Below are 26,333 nucleotides of genomic sequence, written 5' to 3' on the forward strand. Positions count from 1 at the left end.
CAGCCAAGGAAAATAAATAAATAAATAAACACACCTTCCCTCATCCTACACACTATTTTAACCTTATATTGAATGTTAGGCTGCTTCATCTTTTTATCAGTGACAGTTTATCACTTCTCCATGGTGACTAACATGGTCCTTGTTGATATACTGTATTTTTTATGTGTTTTGCTTTTATCATTTACCGCATTTATTAAGTTATAGTGTTCTCAGTATTGTTGAATTTGTATTTGTACTGTATGTTCATCTCCCCTTCTGTTCATATGCATGCCCTCTATCATTTGTGTTTATTATGTATTTGTTAACAGATTTTTGGATATGCAACATCTACATCTATGTGACTGCTGCATGAGACAAGAATCCAATAGAGGCCTATATCTATCTAAGAGCATTTGTAAGCAAATGATTCCAGCAATTAAAATTAGTTTAACTATATACCATAAAAATATATATATTAAAAAAACATCCGAGACCTCTTTAACACAATGCAGATTTTCAAGCTCCTTTAGAAGAAGAGTCATAGAAAATTATTCAACTATGTGCTTATCTGGAAAACTGAACAAATCAAAGATGGATTGGAAGCGCGATCGTGCAGTCACAAAAATAAAATGTTATGGCCGGGAAGTGTGAACACAAACTGGCAGAAAATCTTGTTCACTGTAGGAGATCAAAAGCAGAGACAGATCTCTCACAAGCACACCAAGCAGCCACTCTTTGGTCATTTACTGACATTGGTTGACCGATAACAGGAAGTAGAGGCTGTATAACAGGACAGACTGCAGACCTAAAAATTGTCAGATGCCATGTAAAAAATAACAGATTTGAAATGATTAAGGCAGCACAGTCGCACGGTGGTTACCACTGTTGCCTCACAGCAAAAAGGTCCTAAGTTCAATTCCCCCATCAGGCCCAGGTCTTTCTGTGTGGAGTTTGCATGTTCTCCGTGGGTTCTTCCTCCCACAGTTATGCAGTTGGTGGGGATAGGTTAATTGGAAACACTAAATTGCCCATAGGTAGGAATGCAGTGCAATTGGTTTTCTCTTGTCTATGTGTTCACCCTGCGATAGACTGGCAACCTGTCCAGGGTGTACCCCGCCTCTCGCCCCAAGACAGCTGGGATAGGCTCCAGCTCCCCCCGTGACCCTGAAAAGGATAAGCAGAAGTGAAAGGATGGATGGAAATTATTAAGTAAAATAATAGTTCCTGTCTACTTTATTGTCTTATTTTCTTTTCTTTGTTTTTTGTGTTTTTTTTCTTACTTGGAAAGATTTATTCAGTGACGCATTAAATATTACCTCTTTACACTTTCCACACCTGAATTTTAAGCATTTAGAGAGCGAGGTGTCCGGGACACAGTGTCACCATAGACGATAGCACAACCTTTCACGAGATCAGTGAATGTGCACCCCGAGGTCGGGTACATGTTGCAGATGCTTACAGTCATTTTCAAACCTTTTGTTCTTTGCTGATATAACTCAAAACTAAAAACACTCTGATACGGGGATTTAAAAAGAGCACCACTGCACCATCATTTAGCAGCTAATTGTTATTTTAATTGTCAGAGATGAACAACGCTCAGTTTTGTTTTCCTGCAGGGCCAGGGATTGCGTTCAATAACCTTCTCACGTTTAGTTCTCACAAATGAGCAAATTTGTTGGTTGTGCCAGTCATTTAATTTACAGGCGGGTGGATTGAAAGGATTGATCACTTGCTTAATCTATTCAAGCCCTTCAGTTGTGTGAATGCTTAACGCATCGCATTTATCCCTGGAAGAAAGTTGAGGAGGAGATGAGGGGGAGAGATGTTGAAAGAGAGAAGATGCATAGAGGATATTTACTTTGATGTGCTTGCAAACAAAGCCTTAGCTCACCCTAAAAGAAGATATTTCAGGAAGAGTGATGTAATGGCTGCACATAAACCCCACAACACTAACAAAACTATGAACACACACACACAGACACTATTACAGGCAACAAATTCAGATAGTCATTCCTTAGTGTTACCTGATAAGGTGCATTACAAACATGTTTTTTAGAACAGTGCTCGAATCTTCCATCTATCTCATTCCCCCACTCTCTCTCTCCTTCATCCCTCCTCTCGCTCTATCTCCACTGTTTTTTCCTTCTCTTTTCATCTCTGTCACTGTCCTCCAGCTGGCTAGGTGAGATAACTCCTCCACACCGAGATACTCTCAGCTCATTGGCCCAGCAATGGAACACAGGGCACCAATCAAACACTGCATCATTAGTCGTGTAGATCATGAGCTGAGCCAGAGCGCTTATCGGGTCTTACTGATCCTGCTCTGTCCTAACCCATCCCACAAATCCAACAAGTCTTCAGGAAAAAAAGCATGCAGAGTTTCAGCTTGTCTGCTTAGCAGCTCCATTTTGTTTAACACCTAATTCCTCTTTGAATACGGAGTAATCAGACTTGTTTGACAGACAAATCAGTGCTCACACAATGGCTGACAAAGTAAAAAGATTATTTTGAGAGGCCTTTGCATATTTGCATTAGAGTCCCTTCATTCTGTTGGTTTAAGGCTGATAAAAAAGCTCTGGGCAGGATTTAATTTGTTTGAATGTGGTTAGTAATTACACTTCAGCCAGAGTTCTTCTTGTTGAATAACAATGTCGCCTTGCTTTTGTTCAGGGGGAAGCTAAATAAATTGCCCAATCTATTTCCAGCACTTAAAATCATCTTCCATCAGGCCAGATGATGAAAAATAACTTAAGCTGTGTGCAAGTGTCGATATGTGTGCATACAAATGTCTGTGTCGATGCCTGTAACGTTTAATGTGTGTTCGGAGGCATTTCTCTGTCCACCAGACTGCAAGGAGAGAAAAATTGCAAGGGAAACGAGTGTGTGTGAGTGTGAGAGCAAGAGTGGAATAGCGTGACACAAATTCACATTCATACCACAGTACACAGACTGTACAAACCCTGTTGATGTATTGTTGAGAAATGTGTATCTCAATTGGTTGGCGAGTGGTTTTTGGACATTGCTAGCTGTCACTAGCTGAAACTGCAAATCGGGTGCTACACCAGAATCCTCTTTATGACTGATGCTGTCAACACACTGCAGTCATTGTGCCAACTTGACTGCAAGCACTCACAAACTATAAGCAGAATGCTAGCAAAATCTGAAAAAGGGCAAAACAAAAAACTGTGGTTGCAAAGCAGTAGTTGTGCCTCAGTGCTGCAGTGAACATGTTTTAAAAGGCTTAACATTTACTCCATTTCCAGTTTGTGTTACACTTTTCACAGTTTCGCCACTGCTTGAAGAGTATTGGCAAGTGTTTGCGGATATGTCAGTGTGTTTTTTATGAACTACAGGAAAATGTAGCAGCCCAGAAACTTTACCAGCAGCACACATCGTTGTGTGCCTCAACTTTCAGTCTTTTACCCAAGCTAATCTGCTATTTTTTGGGGGGGAATAAGAGATCTGATCTAGATTATCATATTAAGATTTGGGACACATCATCAGTAGTGGACCTTGGATTCATCGGGTGTTTCGGCCATTATCACTAGACACCCTCATCCAAGGAGGCCCTGCCAGGGTTGATCAGGCCCTGGAGTGTGTCACTGGTTTGTGTTAAATTGTTATTTCAATTCTTCTTTCTTCTCTTTAGTTTCCTACAGTTTATTTTCTCCTATCTATTCGCTGCAACTGAGAAATAATACTTACCTCTTTAGCATTTATGGAGGCTAACTTCTTCAAAGGGATAGAAAAGGTGATATAGAGAAGTAAGACAAAACGTACAAGATAGGTGAGAGCAGAGAGGAGAGCCGGAAGGGGGGCGCCCGATCTGGCGGAGAGGTGTGGGAAGCCAGATCGGGCGCCCCCCTTCCAGCTCTCTAGTTTTTACCAATTCCCAACCTGTTAACCTTATTTAATTAGTATTCTTATATTAACTGTCTGACAGTGATTAACCTTCAACAGGAATTTAAGAAGCCGCTGTAAACGAACAGCCTGACAGCAATTTAGTCACAGAACTGTAGTTCATACCACAGACAGCATGGTTATTTGCCATTACTGTAAATGTTGCTGTACTTGAAGCTTCTCTGCAGAATTGACAATAATTACTAGAGGCTCCATTTTTTACTAATTTCCTGTCATCTTATAGTGTCATACTGAAACCATTGAGCTAACTGGCTTCAGACTCTTGCTTTTAAGAAACAAGTATGGAGTAAGTGGGAGAGGGAATATATATATATATATATATATATATATATATATATATATATATATATATATATATATATACACATAGTCAGTGACAGTACAATTTAAGCTGTTACCAGCTGTTGGTTAGTGCTGAGGGATGACTGCACCCTGGTGGTCCCTCACAGGCTGTTAACTTCACTTTAATTTTAAGCCTACAAATTTTAAATAGTCCTGTGCTGCCATCCTGTGTTTAGTACGAAGAAAATAATTGTTTTAATGTGTCAGAACGGGCCTTTCTGGATGTAAAAAAAAAAAAGAGAGAGAGAGAGAGAAAAAATAAAAAATAAAAAAAGTAGTTCTTACATATCATTTATCTATTCATCTATAGAATTATGTATGGTTCTGCCATTTTTTGCCTATGGGATCTCAGTATGTGCTCTTCTCTACTGGTATCATTGATTTAAACACTGTAGCACAAACACAGATTTGAACCCACAAAAGGTGTACTGGTCTATTACCACTCATCAATGGGAAGTAGGTTGTCAGATTTTTCTGACAAGTCAGTTGGCTTCTAAGGCTGACCTTTGTCAGAGCGTGTCTCATCTCCCACCCTCAGATATAACATTTCAAGCAAAAAGGTTAATTTTGAGGGCCTGGACAAATTAGAGAAGGTCAGAAATCGTCTTCCCACTTCACAACATTACAAGGAAACAAACAGCTTATTAGAAAGATATGCTTGAAAGGCTGAATCAGTGTGTGACTTGAAGAGTATTGAAATATAATGAGCTCCAGAAGGCATTCACGTAGGATAGTGTGGATTATTTAGAGACTGTATGTAGGTTTCAGCAAGGTTTGAGTTGAGTCTCAATATAACCAGGTTGCAAGACATGATTAATTTCGTTGTAATTTTTTTTTTCAATTCTGTGTGCACAATGGATCGGGCTAAATGAAGAACCTCAAGACTTCAGCCAGTAGGTGGTGCTGTAGTTTCCTCAGAGACCACTTAAGAGACAGTGATCTTAATATAACATTGATGTAATCCAGTAAAGCCCAAAGTCATCCAGTAATGTGATGTCACACATTAACACAGTGCTTACCAGAGGTCATTTTGCTTAAATCACCGCATCATTTCAAGGGTTGGGCTCAGACTGAAAGGGCTAAGTGCTGATGTGCTTATGTATCATACTATATGTTGGTGCAGGGAATTTATAGCACAATGTAGCAAAAGTGAACATGATTGGCAACATGTTATCAGTAAATGAAGTACCACTCATGCCATACTGTGCAAAAGTTTTGAGCCATCTTTCTTTATAAAAATAGAATTTTGCACTAACAAGGAGATTCCTAAAGACAGAAAATCTGTGGCACCAGATGCTATGAAGTGAGGAATACAAAGGTATAACTTTTAGTTTAAATAATCATCAATATGTGCAGAGGAGGTCAGGAGAGATGTACACACGCATCTATAAAACACAGTGGAGGCTCTGTCATGGCTTGGGACTGCGATTCAGCCAGTGATGTTTGGGATCTTTTGAAAATTTATGGAATTATGATGCAGAAAAACACTGTCAGATTTTGATCCACTGTGCAGTACCATCTTGAAAGTGTGAAATGCTTTATTTTTGCAGCATGATAATGATGCAAAAAAATGACCACTGCAGTAAAAATATATCTGGATTCAAAAACAAACCATTGAACACGTTAACTCATGGATTGTCCTCCAAACCACTGACTACTACAGGCAGCTAAGTTTGCCTGGGAACGTTCAGGCTTTATTGAAGACTAAAGGTGGTAATACCAAATATTGACTTCAACCATGTTAAAATTGTACAAACAATTGTACAAACAATCTATTTTCATTTTTTTCATAAAATATATAGCAAGAAAGAGGGAGAGATGTGCAAAAAAAAAAAAAAGAAATTGTAGATAGTATTTATTGGGGATAAAAGAATTAAAATTTATGAATGATGTCATTTCATATCCAGTCACTTGATTCCATTCCAGGTCATGTTGACTCATCATCTATGCTGACTGGAGATGAGCTGTTCTTTTTTGAGATGGGTTTCCTCAGCAGCTGCCATCGGCAGACTGTAACCGTACCTCTGGGAAGATTAAAGAGGAATGAGTAGCGGGCTTCATGATGTCAGGAAAGGACCATGAGCTCCTCACATCACAACTTTATTAGTGTATGATGTAATCAAGAGCTGTTTGAGCACCAAGTGAGTTAGGTGGCAAATAAAAGCACCCACATACAGCTGCTAATGAGTAATAAATGATTAATGATTGCCCAATTAATCCTCTTAGTTTAAAGGATAGTAGAATATTGTTTTCAGCCTAGCACTACAAAAATTCAAGAAGAACCAGTTTATTGACATATAAAGATGCATATTTTTTTCATCATAGGTGTTTTTATTTTATTTTTTGTGTCCTATCAATCCAAAATTTTTATAACTTAGTTGGCCACATTTTTCCTAATTATAGACTTCTTTTTTTTCTATGTCTGCTTTCTGGGGTTTTTTTTTTTCAGTGTGTAACTAACAATTTGGTGCTCCAGGGTAGCTTGGTCAAAAGCACTTAATTCCACCTTTGCAATTTTAATAAATGGAACTATTTACAGTATTTAGTTAATATTTAGATAATATATTTGCCATGGGTTCTAAATTGGAGTAATGCACAGTATCCAGGGGGTAGGGAAACTCTGTCAGTCATTTTAAGGAACAAACACTTCAACTGTGCCAACCGTGACTTCACCTTCTGGATGGGGAACTTCACATACGGGAAGTTATCAGAACGTTGGAGAAGTTGCAGGATCTACTGTACCCGAGAGTTAGGCCATAACCTGGTCTGCCACACATGACAACAAGAGTTGATACGATACTGGGATACTGTTACATTAAAAGCCCCAATCAAAGTAGCGATGACCTTCTCGGGAGTGAGGAAAACTCCACCTGTTGACTGTTCAATGCTCAGCTGGAAAATCTACTCAACAATGGTGTTTAACGTTTAACTTCCCAAATCACAGAAAGGGAGTTACCAACTGTTTGCTCCTCCTGTAACATGTCAGCATAGTATGGGGAAAACTGTGTGCCATAACTGCCTGTTGAGTCTGATTAGTTTTAGATGCTTGTAATCGTTTCTGCAATAAGTCAGATTGGGAAGAAAGGGCTCCCTTTGATTGTTGTCATTATATTTTTGGGCAAACTTTTCTAGGCCCAGCCAAGATGTGGGGGGATGGAAGGCTCAGTGGTGTCATTGCGCCTTTTTTGCAGATGATGTGGTTCTGTTGACTTCATCGAGAGATGGCCTTCAGCTTGCATTGGAACACTTTGCATTTGAGTGTGAAGCAGATGGAATGAGAATTAGCACCTCCAAGTCTGATTGCATGGTTCTCGTGTGGAAAAAGGTGGAGTGTCCGTGACGAGTTTCAGTATTTGAGGATCTTATGTATGTTTGAGGGGAGGTTTGACAGATGGAATTGTGTGGCATCTTCGGTAATGTGGATATGAAGCTTGATTTACAGTTTGATCTATGTTCTGACGCTCACCTATGATCACAAGCTCTGGATAGTTGAAAGAATGAGATTATGGATACAAACAGAAACAAGCTTCCTCTGAAGCATGTCTGGGTTGTCTGTTGTAGATAGGATAAGACACTTGGGGATTTGGGAGGGAAAGAGTAGAGCCACTATGAATCCACATCCAAAGTAGCCAGTTGGACGTGGTTCAGGCGTCTGACCAGAATGGCTTCTGGGCATCTCCTAGATGAAGTGTTTTTGGTATGCCTTAGAAGGAGGAGGAGGTAAGGAGGCCCCAGGGTAGACCCAAGGCATTCCAGAGAGATTAGATCTCCTGGCTGGCCAGTTGTGTGTTTATTTCAGTTATTTCATATTGGGGACAAAATCATGCAGTTTGGGTTTATTATGTAAGTACAACACATAAAATGTTTACTTGAAATTTCTGTGACACCAGAGTCACATGATGGTATATCGACTTTGATGCAATAATGTTGATAAAAGATGTAAATTGTATTAAAGAAAAGCAGAGTTTCCTTTTTATATATATCATTAACTAAATTAGTCATATATTATAAGTAATAATGCTTTGAGAAATAAGATTTCTATTATAATTATTACTATCATTGTTGTTGTTGTTGTTGTTTATGATGGACCAAGTTGAATTAGCAGGAGTCACAGGAATTGTTAGAAAAAAGGGTTTTCATTTATTCAACCCAAAAAATTATGTTTACAAAAGTAATAAATGTTGAGCTAATAAAAGAGGCAAAGAACTCCAAACTCAACAAACCAAAGGAAATGACACACAGGGGCAGTAGCTGGGTCAGGCCACTATGACACAACAGGGGTAACTAAACAAAACACAATCACAAACCACAAAAACTATGCAGCACAGTCTAGCTTTTTAATAAACTAAACACCAAAGAAGAAAATCAAAACCCACTAAACCCTAAACTCAAATATTTAATTAAGTACAAAAGCTTTTTTAATTAAAGAACATACACATTCTGCCCCCTTCAGTGGGAAGTGGTGGTGCAGTCCAATCATCCCTCTTTCTATTTAACTGCTTTAAACCCTGGCCACCACTTTTTGTCTGGCAACTCCCAGGGATCATGAAAGGTGAGAAACAGGTAAAAGAAACAAATATTAGTCACAAACCAAACAAAGTAATGAACTGGTATGAATACATGAGTAAACTAAATGTGCGTGCTCACAAATAGAACAAATGTATCCAAACCAATCAATAAACTACTGCAAACTAAAGTGTATTATTTTAAATGAAGAAATAAAGAATACATAAGAGTTACTTAGACTTTTAGAGTGTGGCCATGGGTTTGGCCATCACATTGTTGTTGGTGCTTCCCACAGTAAATTATTATATAAAGCAGGGGTCTCGAACTCCAGACCTTGAGGGCCGGTGTCCGGATAAATGGATAAATTACCTCCTCAACATGTCTTGAAGCTCTCCAGAGGCCTGGTAATGAACTAATCATTTGATTCAGTTGTGTTGACCCAGGGTGAGATCTAAAACCTGCAGGACACCGGCCCTCGAGGCCTGAAGAAATTAGAAATAAAGAAATAGTAAATAGAAAATAAGAAGTTTTGTGCTATGCAAGTTCTTTTAAATTCTATATTTTATTCTATATCTTCTTTTATTGATCACTTGTGAATGTGTGTGTGAATGGGTTGATGACTGAATGTAGCGCTTTGGGGTCCTTAGGGACTAAGTAAAGCGCTATACAAATGCAGGCCATTTACCATTTATTTCAAGCATTCAATTAAAACGAAGTGATTAGCATGATCCAAAAGAATAGTCACTATGCATGTTCTTAAAAAAAAGCATATTTCGCTATGGCTACACTGAGTTTTGTGGACATTTTAATTGCTTTCATTTAATCTGTATTTTTTTCTAGTTTCACATGAATTTATATTAAATATTTGAATATATAGAGAGAATAAATATATAATTTTTTTGTGCTGTGATATAAACAGGCTATTGTCAAGAGTAGCGACCTCTATTTTGACAAATGCAAGTATACATTTCTATTGTTTTGTTTTAGTTTGTTTGTTTTTAATCCAGTGCTGCTGATATACTGTCACTATAAGTTATTAAAGGTGTATACATTAGTGTACATTACATTAGTACATTAGTGTATACAGTTCCATGGTACAGTTTCACATCTTTCTAAAACAGGAAATACTAGGTGTTACTGTTATAAGTACTGGGTGTTTTAATAACTGTATGCGATCTCTTTCCTGTTACCTTACTTCCTGTTTTGGTGGTTTTAGTGGTTTTTGGGGAGAAGTATATCAAAGTTATATGTAACTGCTAATGCTAATATGTACTTTCCTCACACTATTACACAGACACTGAGAGAACATGCACAAGATGTATGACAGTTTATTTATTCACCACTGCAGATGCTTAGACCATGAACAGCAACGACACCCTGTGATACTTTGTGGAATGTGGCATTAGTCCATGGCATGTCTCAGTAAAAATAAACCGCTATTACTTAGTGAACTTTGATATAATGCTATACTTATTATTTACTATAGTGACAAATGAAAAAAACAAATAAGTACAGTGATAACATATATCATTTTTCAGTGAAATACACTATACACATCCATTAAATGTCGTCGTGTTTAGCAATAGAAGCAGCTCGACTCCCCTTTTTAGCATCTCGTGCATTGTGTCTCCGGCTTACTCAGCAAAACAGGGTTTAAGGCAATCTATAACAAACTCTTTGTATTAGATGAATAATTAATCATTTTAAGTTTAGATGATCTACACAAAACAGCTGTTTCTTGTTAGTGTTTGCTTTCCTTTTAGTCTTTTCCCCTTGAGAACATTAATATTGATGACATGAAGGGAGGCTGACCAAGCTCTCAGTCATTCTCTCACCACCACCACCACCTCTCTCTCTCTTCCCCTCCCTCTCTCTTATACCCACACCCTGGATGCAGGCAGGCGTGCACACACCGGCAGAATCACTCAGCTTCCGTGCCGCTCTCTTCTCTCCATCTCTCTATCGCTGTCCCTCCCTACTCTCTCCACCGGTGGATTTTAGCCCACTGCTTCGTGGAACGTCGGTAAGAACGATTCATCTCTTAGTATGCTCTTCATTTCTGTGTTTCTCTTTGGTTCTGATTTTTTACCAGGACTCAGACAAAGGATTGGGTGTGGCTGGATGGGCAATGGCAGCAGAAAAAAATGTGGAAAAGGGGAGGTTGAGGATGCTGATGGTCATAGTGATAAAGATACAATATTACAAATTGTTTGGATAATTGGATTTAACAATGAATCGGAAAGGGTGAGAATATCACTGCTAATATTAATATTAATGCTAAGCTTAGTGTATATACATGTGGCGATAAAGAAATGACTCAGTGCGCCATAAAAATTCTGGATGTGCGCCAAGCATATCTATTTCTTTGTCAAAGTGATTTTCCTAGGCCCCATTCAAATTCACACTAGTGAGGAGATTGCCGATGCTCGGTTTGTAAATGACTTGCTGCAGGCTTGTGGGCTTGTCATATTTGCACAGAAGACTCTGACAAAGCAGCAGTTCAGACAGGCATGACTGGGCTAGACTGTGAAAGGCAGATTAGTCAGACCTGAGGCTAGCCTAGGAATAAGACTGCAGTGGAGCCTGTGGAGCATTGCCTATATCCACAAGGCTGCAGGGGTGGATGCAGTAGGGTGAGAGAGAGAGAAAGAGAGAGAGATGATGCAGAGGGAGAGAACAAAGACTTTAGTCTTAGAGAGGTAAAATCAGGGACAAAGGAAAGAAAATACAGCTGGGTGAAAGCAAGCACATGTTGACTACATCTACGTTTTGGAGAAGCCAATGTGAAGCCGTGTGGGAGGCAGCCACCACCCATGTTCATCCATGTGGATGTAGTCTGAGCAGCACATGTAGTAGCCACTCCCTTTATGTACAGTCATTGCAGAGCTTATGCTAAAGGCTAGACAAAGCTTTCACAGATTTAATGGCTCCTACGATGAACTTTCAGATTGCTACAATGATTTTGATCACATTATGCTGCATTATCAATTTAAGGCTCGACAGGAAAGGTCAAATGTGTGTGCTCAGGTATCTTTCTCACCTTTGCCAGCCAAAATGTCTGACAAGCCTGACATGACCGAGATCGCTCGTTTCGACAAGACGAAGCTGAAGAAGACGGAGACAAAAGAGAAAAACCCTCTGCCCACCAAAGAGAGTGAGTGCTCGTTGTGCACCGTGTGTTTCTGATCACTGTTGAAGCCACAAAGGCTTCGTCGTCTGCAATCATTTGTTACTGTCAGTAGCTCCTCATCATCACTTCCTGTGCTATCGAGAGACCGCATTGTCAGCCAGCGGGAGCTCTGAAGCAAACAGCTGCAATGTCATCACACAGTTTATACACAGCAAAATCAAAAAGCAACATCCTCTCACACGTTTACTGAACAAGAGCCTACCAACGGTTGTGTTTCTCTCTTCTTTTCTAGCCATTGAGCAAGAGAGGAAAGGCGATGCCACACCTTGACTCAAGCACATGAAGAAAAGAAGCTGAGATGCGGCAACAAAAAGCACTTTCTTTTGATTATTACAGTATTTGAATCTCTTTCATTGTCTTCAGAAATGGGTGCTCTTAAGCTCCCCAGGGTGCTGTTAAGGGTATATGGCATCCTCACAAGGGAGCCTCTGTAACCAATATTAAAACTCCAGCCTGGGTGCCTGTCTTGTGCTGTTAGCGTATAGCTAACATGTCTCCAATGTTGCCAAACTGGGAAGTGGTGTAGTGATGTAGCACAGAGAGACAGGCAGGCATCCAGGCTATAGGGCTGGTGGGGAGCTGGTTATGGACATGGGAGTAATTGAAGTTAAATCATGTGGGATGTTTTCTTAATCAACTTTTTACTTTTATTTATGAAATAAAAATGAAGACATGGAACCAGTCAGTCCTGTGCATCTTGATGTCTCGTTTTTACAGATGTGCAAATCAAGACAATCACAAACACAGACACACACTGTATTTATGAAGCAAAGAAATAAAGCAAATGACTCACACATTAAAATATAGAAAAAAAATGTAATATAATACTGGTGTATGTTTTACCTACTAATGTATGTTAGAGTGCTAATGTTAATGTGATTACAATAAACCAGCATAAGGTTTGGGATCAGAAAATATAGTGCTAGTGGCTAATCAGCCCAAGGTTCGATGGGGCCTTAAGCACAATTTGATTCTGAAGCCATCCCCCACCTCAGAAGCGCCAGCGTTAACAATATATAGTCCATGCTTGATTTTTTTTGCTTTGTACACCTAACACAACCCTTATCGTGGCTTATAGTGCGCTGGAAAGCACCATAGGCAGATGTTGTTTTCTATGTTCCAAAATATTTCAGCAAAGCTTCTGAGGAAATATTTTAATCAAGCAGTAAAAGCAGGTCTTAAAAATTAAAACACGGAGCTAACTGAGGTGTAACAATGCTGGATTATAACAGCAAAGACTCCAAAATAAGGCTGTTCTATAGAACAAAAGGCCTGTTTCATAATGGGACAATGGTAGTCAAATATTAAGGACATACATTTTCACCTGTTAGTTACTGAGCAATAACAATTATCTTACACCGAAGAACTAGCTAATAGAATATTTTTCATTATGTTAAAATGATCGTTATTTAGGAACATAATCCAAACACAAAGACCGCACATGTTCTCTGGGCTGTTATAACTGACTAGTAAGCTAAAGGTAGGCTGCCAACCATAATGCCTTTGATTTACATACAATATAAACCAAGCTCACCTTATTTTTTGTTTTTGTTTTATATGATCAAAATTTATATTAAACGGATGAAAAAATATATATACATACATTTACCCGCTAGTTTTGTGTGACATTTAATGAGCTTGAGACTCCCCCTGGTGGTGTGGAGGCCTTAAGCAGCTGTGTTGTCTGTTTATGCCCTTATGCTGACTCTTGTAATGTTAAACACGAACTAATAAATTAAATAATAAATTAATCACACACAAACACAAAGCAATATTGAAAATAGAAATATAGTAATTGAGTAACTATTCAGAATAATTCCGAATTAGAAATTATTCCAATTTGTTTATCACAGTGGCTAACATTTCAGGCTACCCTGTCTTATTTGCTATTACTTGACTGATAGACAAAATAATCTGTCAGGAAAAACAAACAGTTATAATAATCATAACAATAATTCATTTAGCCTTTTTTTTTTTAAGAAAACGAGTGCTAACTATTCAGGGGTTCAGGCTAATGTAATAAATAGAACAGTGTAGGTTTTATGGTGTTAGTCGGACTAAACCAATACAATCTGTCAATCTTGGCTCTAGAAAAGAATATAATTAATTGTTAGTTTAAAAGGTAAGCGCCAGATTTAAGTGAATGTTAGTACCAGTGGGTAAAAGAAACTAGTTTTCCAGAAAGCGCTTACTGACTCCATTTGAAGGATTGGGGAAATTAAGTGAGAAGTATCAAAAATTTCAAGTAAAAAAAATACAAACTGCACTACATTTGAAGAAATAGTCACTAACAAACTAAAAAATAATTTGAAGATAAAAATGTATGTCCACATGGTCAAAAAAAATCAGAAAGCTGATGTTCACGCTTCCATTTGTGACAGTGTACAGAGGGATGATCTAATCAAGCACTGCGGTTTCAGTGTGAAAACTACCACTAACTAAATAAATGCAAAATGAAGAGAATTGAGAGTGTAAGATTTTTACAGGAGACAGAAAAAAAAACCCTACAAACATTTCTAAGCAATGTTAAACACAGGTCTGATAATCAACGTCAGAATTCCCTGCTATGGTGAGATCTGCAGCTTCCATTTCAACTTTGTTGAATTGCAGTTATGCTCTGGGACTGCTGTATGGGACATGCCTCACTTAGAAAACCCTGCTATGAAGGTTTGTTGCCCTTGCACTTGATGATGCACACAGGAGTGTGACGCATTAATATAGCGGAACAGCCATACTCCTGTGTCCAAAGATCATCCCTAACCTGACGATCATCCACAAGTTAGGACTTCCAAACCATGATTCTATAAAAGACACCAGCATTTTCACATATTTATAGACTCTTAAACGCCTAACGTCTGCTGCTGAGCTCGGTGAATCAACTAAAATTGGAGAAAAAGTCAGTCAACAAAGCTGACAGTTTCGTTAATGTATCCACAGTCGTAGTATATGTATTGTTTTAACTGACAGCATTTTGTCCTGTTGAAATGATTGTTTCATTTTAAATATTAAAGGTAAATGGAGCAGTTGACAGAAATAGCGCTATGGGGGTGGGGGTATGGACCGTTACAATAGCACGTAATGATTTGTATTGTTAGATTTGATTGCATCACCTGCGTTGGAAGAAAAAAAACGTAAAACTGAGTATGCTGTGAAAAATAATTTCATTCCCAATATTCCTGTAAAGGCACTGGTTACAGCTATGTTTTGACTTCTAAATTGATGTTCAGAATTATTCAGTAAACATTACGGTGACACCAAAAATGACCAGTAAACCCACCCTAAACTCAATATCAGTGATTTATAACCCCAAATCTCCGCTTGCGGGTGTTGCTCCTGCCACCCTGCCTCCGCCTGTCAAACTTGTCACCTCCCGAGTCCTGATAGACCCTCTTCTCGTACTTCACACTGCAAGCCATTCACCGACGCTCACTGGTCTCGTGTGTCCGAAATTTATTTTAGCTCAGTTTTACTAATGCATATTCACTTCACTATTCACTTCACCACAGTCAATTACTTAAAAAGGTACGCGTGTGCAACACGTTCTCACTCCCAAAGTGTGTAAGGTGGTGGGTAAAAAAAAATAAAAGAAATTTTCTATGTGCTCCCTGCAATATTCGTTTAAAATGTCCCCCAATAAGCCCGGTGTTTTGTCCTGATCTGTAGTCCTGACAGTTTCGATACTTATGTCGTCATGTAGACACGCCCAGATTGATTGTTTCTATCAGTAAATCCATTAATATCGTTAAAGGTTCCCTATTGGCTTAAGCTGTTCTCTACTATTCTCAACTTTTTGAGAGTAAGTCAGACCGGGGGTGGGGTGAGGAGGGGAGCTGTAGGTTTCAGTCACGACCTTAGCTGATATCTAATTAGTGGGGATTATCGACACCTACACCTCTCCGCTTTTTGTGCAGGCTGAGTGAATTGTTGTTTTAAGGGATTTTGAGTGGCTTAAAGGGGATCTGACAAGTCCGCTGTCCAAGTCGCAAGTAAAAGTATGAAAAGACAGAAACTGGTGGTGATGATTCCTTGATGAGGGACATGATTATGTGGGCTAAAGCGAGAAAGCGAATCAGCGGGATTAAACGTGATCAGCCTGAAAGGATCATCCAATGCTTAAGCCTACATACAACTTACAGTTTTTTAATATTTGATCAAAAGTCAAACTAAACATATGAAATAAAATGACCTTGCAATGCTACATTTTAATTGTCATAGCCCTTACGTGTCTTATGTGTCTTTACTCGTGTAAATCCCAGACTGTTTTCGCACCAAGTTGTTTCCCAGGGAAACATCTATTATCCTATTATCACAACGGTGCCAATTTCGCCGATGTGTGAGGCGGTATTTACATGACTATATACTGTCACTCCTGAAAAGCTGTAAGGCTTTGTAGTACCCAGTGTCCCCATGGGATACTGGTGCCATCTCCCAAATGTTTCAACTACACAACAAGCCTCGCGATTCAGCATCCAGAACAGAGTTCCAGTGATTTTATTTATATTATCTTTTAGCTAAGCTATCTTCGATTTGTGTGCATATGTATGAAGATGAACAATAATCATCACAATGAACCCATACAGAGATTACTTTTTGTGTGAATAATGATCTTCTATTAGTCTAAAATAATACTTTTATTCTTAAATGTCTCCAAATCCGGGGAATTATTAGAAGATGGGTTTAATTATTCTATACGTAGTGCTCATATGGATTCACATATACTGACACACATACATATACTTTAAATCCATGCATATACTTTGTTTTTATAATTAGCATCAGAGCCTGGGAACAACAGGTGAATTCGTCTGCGTTGCTTCTTTGAAGTGCACTTATGCACCGACAGTTCCTATTTGTCCATGGGAAGCCCCAGCCAATGTCGTTGACGCATTTCACAGTAAAATGTTACTTGCTGGACAAATCTGTCTGTCAAAGGGGGCACGACCATATAAATATCATGAGCGCCGAGTAGGGCGACAAACTTCAGTCGCCTCCTTCTTTTCTTGGCGCTCACATCTGGAATACGTCACACTAGCCTCTGCTTGGAATACACACGCTATGCAACCACTGAATTTCTCTGCAGTCTTGGTTCTGTTCCTGTGTTGTCTTTTTCAGCTGTCGTCTGCTTGGTATGTCCTTTTTTCTCTCGTGAAGAAAGTTTTAAATGCTATAGTTTCTATGGGTTTGCAATTGGTAAAATAACTTACAGGTTTAACATAGCTATCTTTTCCCCCTCTACAGGACCATGAATAATTTCTTGATGACTGGACCTAAGGTAATACCGTTTAAGATTTTAAGAATGAGTGCTGCGTAAAAGCTGTTCCTTCCAGCCAAATTCTATGTAATTAGCACTAACATTAATATTCATAACTTCCTTTCCTTTCTCATCCAAGGCCTATCTGACCTATGCCAACAGCGTGCGAGTTGGCGCACAGAGTGGGATACAAGAGTGTAAACGCCAATTCGCTTTGGAGAAGTGGAACTGTCCAGAGAACACGCTTTCTTTGTCCCCACACAACGGCATGCGGAGTGGTAAGAACTCTTTTTGGATCAAATCTATGGCAACTAAAATTAGTGTGGTCGTGCGCTTTCTTGACAGCGATCTTGATGCGCCTGTGCGTAAAATGCTTTTCACGCACAAAACTAGAACTCATCAGTTACGCATTAATCGTGCCAAACTGGCTATCCAAGTAAAACAATCCGGATTTCTTTGTTTGTTATTTATAGCCACAAGGGAAACTTCTTTCGTCCATGCCATCAGCGCTGCAGGAGTGATGTACACGCTCACCAAGAACTGTACGGCTGGGGACTTTGACAACTGCGGCTGCGATGACTCCAAAATTGGACAGCCGGGTAAACATGTATTCCATGAGCATTCTATCCGCGGTTACAGTAAGCGATTTCTAAATTGGCTTGTATTCCTGCAGCGAAATAACGTCATGTGCTAATTTGTCTCAGGCGGTGTAGGGTGGATTTGGGGAGGATGCAGTGACAATGTGGCTTTTGGGGAGAAGATCTCCAAACAGTTTGTGGACGCGCTGGAAGATGGGCATGACTCGCGCGCAGCGGTCAACTTACATAACAACAAGGCAGGCAGACTGGTAAGATTTGATCTTAATATTATTGACGTTTTTTGATGTCAATAGTGTTCTGACACAGCGTAATAAATGAAAAACGAGATCGTTGTTTTTGTTTGGCTTTCTGTTTATTTTTTGGTAAAACGTTTGTGCTCTCGGCAGGCAATCAAAGCAACCATGAGGAAAGCCTGCAAATGTCACGGAGTATCTGGAAGCTGCACCATCCAAACCTGCTGGATGCAGATGGCCGATTTCAGAGAAGTGGGCAACTACTTGAAGATGAAGTACAAACATGCAAAGGAACTGGAAATGGACAAGAAAGCGGCGAGAGCAGGGAACAGCGCGGACAACCGAGACGCAGTCACTCACACTTTTTTGAGCGTCGCTACAACGGAACTCATTTACCTGGAGAGTTCTCCAAATTACTGCGTCAAGAACCAGACCCTCGGACTCCACGGTACAGAGGGACGGGAGTGCTTTAAGGAGGACAAGAACATGTCCGAGTGGGAGAAAAATAGCTGCCGCAGATTGTGCAATGAATGCGGCCTAAAAGTGGTGAAGAAGCGCACAGAGGTTTTCACCAGCTGCAACTGCAAATTTCACTGGTGTTGCACAGTCAAGTGTGAAAAATGCAAGCGAGTTGTAGCCAAATACTTTTGTGCGCACAAAAGTGGGAGGAAAAAGAACAAAAAAGGCAGGAACAGTGCGCATCAACAATGACTGGGATCTCTTGCAAAATTTGAACTCTTCACATTATTCGATAAATATGATTTTCATCATATTAACCAGTTTTATATTTACGAACTACATGAGAAATTATTCTGCAGCACATGAATGTTATTTAAATTTTTAGCTTAAGTCCTTTAAAGCACCTTTCCCCCCTTTAGTTTTGAATGGAATGTGTATATGTCAAATTTTGTCTTGTGGACCAAAATCTCCAAGCATTGGAGCAACAGTAGCAGTGTTGGGAACTTGGGAGTTCCGAGGATGTTTGTTCGCTGTTTATCACGTGTGACTACTGAAATTGGTTTAATATTTAAAAGTCTACCTAATAATTATTTAAAATAATAAATATTTTTATACATTACACGTAACTGCCTCCCAGTTTGTCGGTGGTAAAATTCTGAGTCTTTTACTCTTATATGCGGATGCCTTGGTGTCGTACAGTCTTTGGGAAGTAAATAAATTACTTCCTAATGCCAACCTTTGAAGTGCGAATAGGCGTCTCCTGAACCAGTCACCCAATCAGCTTTCTCGGGTCTCTAAGACAAAGAACAAGACTTATTTGGTCCTCAGTCAAGTAAAGGACAAAGCTGCAGCACACGGGGTCAAAATACCTACATCTCTATAAGCAGGATAACGATAAAGGGATAGGTGAAGATGGCGCAATCAATTTTTTGGCTGCTGTTTGTTTCGTGTAGAATCAATCCTGGATACGCTTGGTAAGACATGTATACACTAGTTGCATGCATGCTTTAAAATAAGTGAACAGAAGACAGAATTATATGACTTTTATTATTATTATTATTATTATTATTATTGTTCTCAGGGTCGCAAGCAATTTTCTGATGACGGGGTCAAAGGTATATACATATATATCTATTTGATTGCTTTTATTGTGGCAACATTTTTTTTCCACATTTCAAATGTAATAAAAACAAAATAAAGGACAGACTGTCACTGCCTCTTCTGCAGGACTATCTCACCTACGCAAAGAGCGTGCAAGTGGGCACACAGATTGGCGTCGAGGAGTGCAAACGCCAGTTTGCCTGGGATAGATGGAACTGCCCCGACAGCGCAACCCAGCTTAAAGGACTGAAACGAGGTAGTTATTGTTTTTCTATTGAGCCTCAAGTTTTATTTGGTATTTCCAACCAAATGATTGGTTTTCCCAGATTTTCCTGGCAAAAACTAATTTCCAGTGTTTCTATGCTTTTTATGTGTTAATTAAAGCAATTAAATCAATTAAAATATCTTTATAGAACTATTGTTAGACTTGTTGCAATCTCTGAGACGCCCCTGGGAGACCTGTCTTTAAAATACTCTTTTACCCGTGCTTGAATATGCACACTCACACCCCTGGATGTGGACCTGTATCTATTTTTCATGTTTTTGATGCTGATTTAGTTGGTGACCTTTGGACATGTTGACCTTTATACCACTTTATTTTTCTTTGTACCTTTGTAGTGTGGCCTTGATTATCACAGTTATAATAAAAACAATGCAACATTCTACACGTTATTAGTCAATGCTGGTTATGTATTCTCCTATAAGAGGCTGTGGCAGTAGACCTTGTATGTTTCCTCTCATTCAGCCACCAGAGAAACGGCTTTCGTTCATGCTATCAGTTCAGCAGGGGTCATGTACACTCTGACCAGGAACTGCAGTCTTGGTGAACTCGAAAACTGTGGCTGCGATGGTTCAAAGAACGGAAAGCTTGGTGAGTCAACGTACGAGTTACAGCGCCATTTGTCAACATGCAAGTTCTTAATTAATTATCTTTAAGTATTCAAAACTGTGTCGTGCAGGCGGTCGCGGATGGTTGTGGGGTGGCTGCAGTGCTAACGTGGAGTTTGGAGAGAGGATTTCCAAAGAGTACGTGGATGCGGAAGAGACGGGTCAGGACTCTAGGGCTGCTGTCAACCTCCACAACAACGCGGCTGGCCGATTGGTGAGTTATTTTCAAACGACACGCACTTCTTTACTAACCCTTCATCACTCAGCGCTAAGGCATCAGCAGCCGTTAACAGAACCTTGTTTCCAACAGGCCGTGAAAGACACAATGACGCGTATCTGCAGATGCCACGGAATGTCTGAGAGCTGCAGTGTCAAAACCTGCTGGACACAGCTGTCCGATTTCAGAGCCGTGGGCAATTACTTGAGGATCAAGTACAGTCACGCTGAAAAGCTGGACATCGACCAAAAGCGCATGAACGCCGGTAACAGCGCGGATATCCAAGGTGCCATCATGGACGCGCTCGGCAGCATCGCTCAGTCAGAGCTCATCTACCTACAGGACTCTCCAGACTACTGCAGGAAGAACGCCAGCTTGGGGGCGCACGGCACGGAGGGCAGGGAGTGTCTGCTGCACGGACAGGGCTTGACGCAAGGGGAAAGAAGGAGCTGCCGCAGGCTGTGTCACGAATGCGGCCTGAGAGTGGAAGAAAAGCGCATGGAGGTGATGAGTAGCTGTAACTGCAAATTCCACTGGTGCTGTAAGGTGCACTGCGAGGACTGCGCCCACGTTACAGTCAAACACGTGTGCGGCAGGAAGGACGGTGGTGATGGAAAACGAAGAGATCGTGGACCCAAATGAAAACGACTGCGTTTATGGATTTGTCTGTTTGCACTCCCCCCCCCCCCTTTTTCGTGTATAATATCCTAGTGTCTATTTATTAAGAATGTTGTAATTAAAATAAAAATGTAAAAAAAGAACTTCTAAACATATTTATCTACAATTTCAGTTTTTCTCTAGAAGAGGGCCACCAGAGTTTCTGACACCGCGCACGCGCATAATAAGAATCAACTGCATGCATTTTAAAAGGGGGATTACAGGGATAACATCGTGCAGCTTACGCCACAGTGAGGTGTCGATCCAGCGTTTATCCGCCACCACTTTGATGTCAATGTGGATTGATTTTTATTCAAAGAGCAAAGAGCCTTTGAAAGACAAATTAGGGAAGCGCTTCCACCATTCAAGTTACAGTGTTTGGTTGGTAATCGGCGACACCATTGCCCAAGCTAGTCTTTGTCACATTCCAAATGGAATGCAAATGTGTCTCAACACAGTAAAGCTAAAGCCTGGTGTTTATTCGCTGTTACATGGATCTTGTATATGCAATCAGACACTTATATAAAAGCATGACTCACTTTTTTTTCCTGAAAAGCAAGATGATTTCTAATCTTATCATTTTCAAGTAATTAGGTATTAGTATTAGATCTATCTCTGCTGGCTTGTCAGTTTTTAAAGGAGCCATCTTCCTTCTCTCCTGTACCCCCTGTATCTCCAAAACCTTGCCTCTCAGCTGGATGTGTCATAAATCTGCCACTGATTCCACTAAATGACTGATGGCATGGATATTACCTTCTTCAGGGGGTCCATGGCTGGAGGGGAAGGCGGAGGGGGAGGGAATGTTAACAGTTACGGGTCTGGTGACAGGTCTGTTTCACTATCTTTACAGACCAGTTACTGTTGCACCAATAAAAACACAGAGATAAGTGAGAAATTCTGACATGAATTATCAGACTATCTGGTGTCTCTACATCATAAAGCCCCGAGACCTGGGGCAAAACAGCAAATGCATTCCACTTTTTCAGTTTCACCCATGTTTGCAATGTGAAATTAGGCATGTCATATTAAATCTAAACACAAACACTGTGGCAAACAGTTACACAACTCTACAAATAAACAGACTACTGTTAGCTTATGTACTGTTTTGGGACAAAATTGGGTTCTAACACAACCAAGGATCAAAGAAGCATAACATCAAGTTAAATTCCTGGCTGCAGAAGCAAACAAATAACACTCTCACCGACCTGAAACGCTCCCTCCCACACTTCCCATTTGTCTGTTTCCCCTCCAGGGATGTCCCGTATTTCCCATGCTGTCCTGCTGTGCGTTAATGAAGGTTTTGCCCCACTGGAGGCCCTCACGCTTTATCTCTGCTCTCCAGTGAATACATTACTGGTGCCATATTGTTCCCATATGATGCTCAGCTGTGCTTGGATTCACTCTACAAGTGAGATGCCCCTGAGCAGACCCTGCATTCGACATTTTTTCACCCACTAAACTGCATTTCTTTATCTTGCAGGAGTTTTATGATTTTAGCATTTCAAACATTTTAGACTCAGTAAAGGAATCTTTTTTTTAAGGAAGAACTTACATTGACCCATCACTTTTTATTATTTATAACACATTTGGTGGCAGTTACATGTCACAGGGGTATGTTTCCAATTCAGGATAAAAGAAGAAAACAGAGGTAGGGGGTTCTGCCACAAGGACCCCCCAGGGAACTTGTGTATTCTCCCAGAGTGGCTCAGGGGGGTCAGAGCGTGATTGATCACCCCTTCTCATTGCTGCCCTCCTCTATCACCAGGGTGTGAGATACCAAGAGGTCTCACACAAGCTGCAGGTGGGAAAAAAGACCGAACACAACCAACAATAAGACTGGTATTTTTGGTTGTAAAATGGTAATAAAAGCATATATATATATATATATATATATATATATATCTCACAATGTGAGACGCAACATCTACAATCCAAGCATCAGTATCTATCCCGAGTTTGCAAGTCTGCTGTCCATTAAAAATTGACAAACAAGTTTGAGCAGACTTAACCATGTGTTAGAAATGAAATCAACAGCCTCTGTGTTTACAGATCTACCATTTGCAGTGCATGCATGCTCTATTCATAGCTTTCTGACCACAGAAGCCTTTTACTCTCTTACACAATAGGTGAGAGAATAAAAAAAAACACATGCATGCTTAAAGTGTGCTTAAGCAGGGGTAATTTTAGACTGATCATTTCACAGTGATGAGTAAGATGATGGCTGGCAAGTAAAGTCACTGTGTTATCAAGTGTAAGTTATCATTCACGACAGACAAGAATGAATTTTTCTAACGTTCCCTCAAAAGCAGAGGTGATGGGATGGAATCCCCAAACTCTAGCAGACTACATGCGGAAGGTGAGTATTAAAACTAGTTTGAAGGTGAAAGTAGAGATGTTTATACCTTCCAAGTACTGTAGTCTCTTGATTAACATTATTTATGAACATCTGATAAGCACGACTGCATAATTAGCAAAAACAAAAGATCAGTTTTTAACCAAGAAAAATATATATTTCCTGCTTTTTCATTCACGCCTTGTTTTAGTTGGTAACACCTTATCTAAAAAGTAGCATTTCACGCTAATTTAAGGAAAACACCAAACACACAAGAAAACTTGCATGGTTTAAATGTGCTTAAAGCTTCACTCTCCTCTCAGCTTAAAGTGCCAGGCTGTGACAGAGTAGTGACAAAGAGCAGCATAGATGGAGCACAGTTTATGGTAAGTGTGTGTGTGTGTGTGTGTGTGTGTGTAACATTTCATTTGTTATTATTCTGAAATCACAATAAATCTGACTTTCATGATCTCCAAATCCATGTCATGTAGAATATGACAGAGTGTGATCTGCAAGTGTTCCCCTGCCTCTTTGTCCCGTGAGTCTAACTGAAAGTGTATTTCTTATACTGACAAATTACCCAACAATTAACATCTCTGAAGACATGAAAAGGTTCATTATATTGATTGGTTGCATGTTTTTTTGTATTAAGTATTTTGGACCCTAAATTAATAAATAATATAGTGATACTTACCATTTTGATAATATTTTACTTGTCTCTGTGCTGCACCTTTATAGAGTAATTACTAAGATACAAACTGAAATCAACAAAGAAGAGCGCAAGAAGGCTACTAGTCACAAGTAAGAGCGTAAACTACATACACTATTTATATCTTCAGCTGACTCTAAAACAGTTGCTCACCGAACATCAAAAAAAACCTGTCTGGTTTTTTTTGTCCAGATCAAAACCACTGAAGTATCCGAAACAAGATAAAGGTCAGTTCAACCGTGTCTGTAACATTGTGCTACCATCTTTCGTAAGGCTTCACTGTCCTCTTTTTACAATTTATTTCATTACAGTATTTGTACAAGAAGAAGATGTTTGGGAATCTGATGAGTTCGTAAGTAAATACACTAGCCACTTCATTAGGCACACCTTGCTTGCTCGTTGGACCCCCTTTTGCTTTCAGAATCACTTAATATTTGTGGCATAGATTCATCAAAGTGCTGGAAACATTCCTCAGAGATTTTAGTCCATGTTTACACGATGGCATTTTGCAGTTGTTGGTTCTGATTCTAACCGTTGAGTTTGAGAGGATCTGAGCTTTGTGACGTGGTGCAGCAGCCAAACTAGATGTTTTTCCAATCTTCTACTGCCTGACTTTGATGACCATGTGTGAACTGTTGCCTCAGTTTCCTGTTCTTAGTTGACAGGAGTCGTCTTCTTCTCCTGCAGCCCATCTGCTTCAATGTGCTGTGTGTTCAGGGATGCTGTTTTGCATAACTTGGTTGTATCGAATTACTGCTGAGTTAGTTACCATTCTGAACTCGGACATTCCACTTACTTCATATTTTCTCTTTTGACCATTTTCTGTAAATCCTTTATCCGGTTGTGAGGGAAAAACCCAAAGGTTCATCAGTTTCTGAAATATTCAGACAAGGCGATAACAATCATGCCACATTCAGCAGGTGGCTTTCAAGATGTTTGCATACCTAAATGCACTGCTGTAAACGTGATTACCAAGTTGATATTTGTTTTAACAAGCAATTGTACGTATGCACCTAACAGCTTAATTACGCACCTAATACGTCATGTGAAATTTTTTTAAAAAGTTGCTTTTGTTATGAGTTGCACTCATGTGCTCTGCTTGTATCACATGTCCGGGCTGCGGTAAGGACAATGAAAGCGATGATCCAATCTATGAGGGTCCAGAACACGAAGCAGAGAATTACAACTGCAGTGTAGTTGAGCAACAACCAGGACAGGACAAGACAAGTGAAGCAAAGTACAAGCAGCCTGCTGCTGGAGACCTAGCGAAGCCTCCAAGACCCCCCCGAGGGCCAAAACCTCCAAACTGTCAAAGAGGTAAAGGAGAGCAATTCAGAATAATACTGTATAAAGAAATGCAGTTATATATGAAAGCATCTCAGTGCCTATATGAATTGGGGACACTTTCACAGAGATACTAGACTATACTAGACCTGTCTGTATGGGTAGAGCAGCCTTATTTTTGCTCAGAGATTAGTCTGAGACAAGACTGACAAAAACAAAGACTAATTTCAAGCCAAACAAAATAGACACTTTACCCCCAGGCTGACTCAAGACTGTGGCACCAATCAGTGACATTTGCTTTGACTAGTGTGACTCACTGGTAAAAAGAGGAATGGCTTCAAATTTGTGGTTTGCTAACATTATTATGCAGCTTTTTTTTTTTTTTTTTGAGGCTGTAGCACTGAAAATGTAGCTCTGCCACAGGTTTCTGTGATGAGAATTTTATGCAGCATGTTATGCCTACCTACCTACACTGTACAATTTCTTCTGAGGTTTGACTATTTGATTTATTTATTATATTTTTTGGAAGTAGCTAATTCTCCTGCTCCTCCTTTACCTAGTATGCTTTGAAACCAGAACTGGCATTAATGTGTCCTGAATGTATGATAACATGTGTGCAGAGCCTCTTCCTGATCCACCACTCTCTCAAAGAACCTTCAAACCTC

At 39.8% G+C, this 26,333-nt stretch overlaps 4 protein-coding genes across 5 annotated transcripts in view; all 4 read left to right on the plus strand.

Annotated features, from left to right (window-relative positions):
- Positions 1 to 10,630: 10,630 nt before the first annotated feature.
- Positions 10,631 to 12,623, plus strand: tmsb2 (thymosin beta 2). Its single transcript, XM_084941782.1, has 3 exons — positions 10,631 to 10,771; positions 11,798 to 11,902; positions 12,171 to 12,623. The coding sequence occupies exons 2-3, from the start codon at positions 11,803 to 11,805 to the stop codon at positions 12,206 to 12,208; spliced, it is 138 nt and encodes a 45-aa protein (XP_084797908.1). The 5' UTR covers positions 10,631 to 10,771; positions 11,798 to 11,802; the 3' UTR covers positions 12,209 to 12,623.
- Positions 12,624 to 12,717: 94 nt separating this feature from the next.
- LOC146392110 (protein Wnt-8a-like) lies at positions 12,718 to 19,101 on the plus strand. Of its 2 annotated transcripts, XM_084941747.1 has the most exons (6): positions 12,718 to 17,064; positions 17,177 to 17,210; positions 17,329 to 17,467; positions 17,663 to 17,788; positions 17,894 to 18,036; positions 18,175 to 19,101. In XM_084941747.1, the coding sequence occupies exons 1-6, from the start codon at positions 16,838 to 16,840 to the stop codon at positions 18,730 to 18,732; spliced, it is 1,227 nt and encodes a 408-aa protein (XP_084797873.1). In that variant the 5' UTR covers positions 12,718 to 16,837; the 3' UTR covers positions 18,733 to 19,101. The 2 variants fall into 2 exon arrangements, with proteins under 2 accessions (XP_084797873.1, XP_084797881.1); XM_084941755.1 differs by having other exon boundaries at positions 12,718 to 17,210.
- Positions 19,102 to 19,197: 96 nt separating this feature from the next.
- Positions 19,198 to 21,369, plus strand: LOC146392111 (protein Wnt-8-like). The gene is made up of 6 exons (XM_084941768.1): positions 19,198 to 19,454; positions 19,562 to 19,595; positions 19,708 to 19,837; positions 20,327 to 20,452; positions 20,541 to 20,683; positions 20,780 to 21,369. The coding sequence occupies exons 1-6, from the start codon at positions 19,393 to 19,395 to the stop codon at positions 21,326 to 21,328; spliced, it is 1,044 nt and encodes a 347-aa protein (XP_084797894.1). The 5' UTR covers positions 19,198 to 19,392; the 3' UTR covers positions 21,329 to 21,369.
- Positions 21,370 to 23,544: 2,175 nt separating this feature from the next.
- Positions 23,545 to 26,333, plus strand: part of lcp2b (lymphocyte cytosolic protein 2b) — a 5,262-nt gene continuing 2,473 nt past the window's right edge. The window contains 8 exon segments of the mRNA XM_084938610.1: positions 23,545 to 23,699; positions 23,999 to 24,061; positions 24,167 to 24,213; positions 24,414 to 24,476; positions 24,577 to 24,602; positions 24,693 to 24,736; positions 25,512 to 25,701; positions 26,289 to 26,333. The exon segment at positions 26,289 to 26,333 is cut by the window's right edge and continues 57 nt beyond it. Of these exon segments, the coding sequence (XP_084794736.1) occupies positions 23,622 to 23,699; positions 23,999 to 24,061; positions 24,167 to 24,213; positions 24,414 to 24,476; positions 24,577 to 24,602; positions 24,693 to 24,736; positions 25,512 to 25,701; positions 26,289 to 26,333 (556 nt within the window). The 5' untranslated portion in view covers positions 23,545 to 23,621.

The sequence above is a fragment of the Perissodus microlepis genome, chromosome 2 (assembly GCF_051167445.1).
Source record: "Perissodus microlepis isolate ML-2025 ecotype Zambia chromosome 2, ASM5116744v1, whole genome shotgun sequence".
In the NCBI taxonomy this organism is placed as follows: domain Eukaryota; kingdom Metazoa; phylum Chordata; class Actinopteri; order Cichliformes; family Cichlidae; genus Perissodus; species Perissodus microlepis.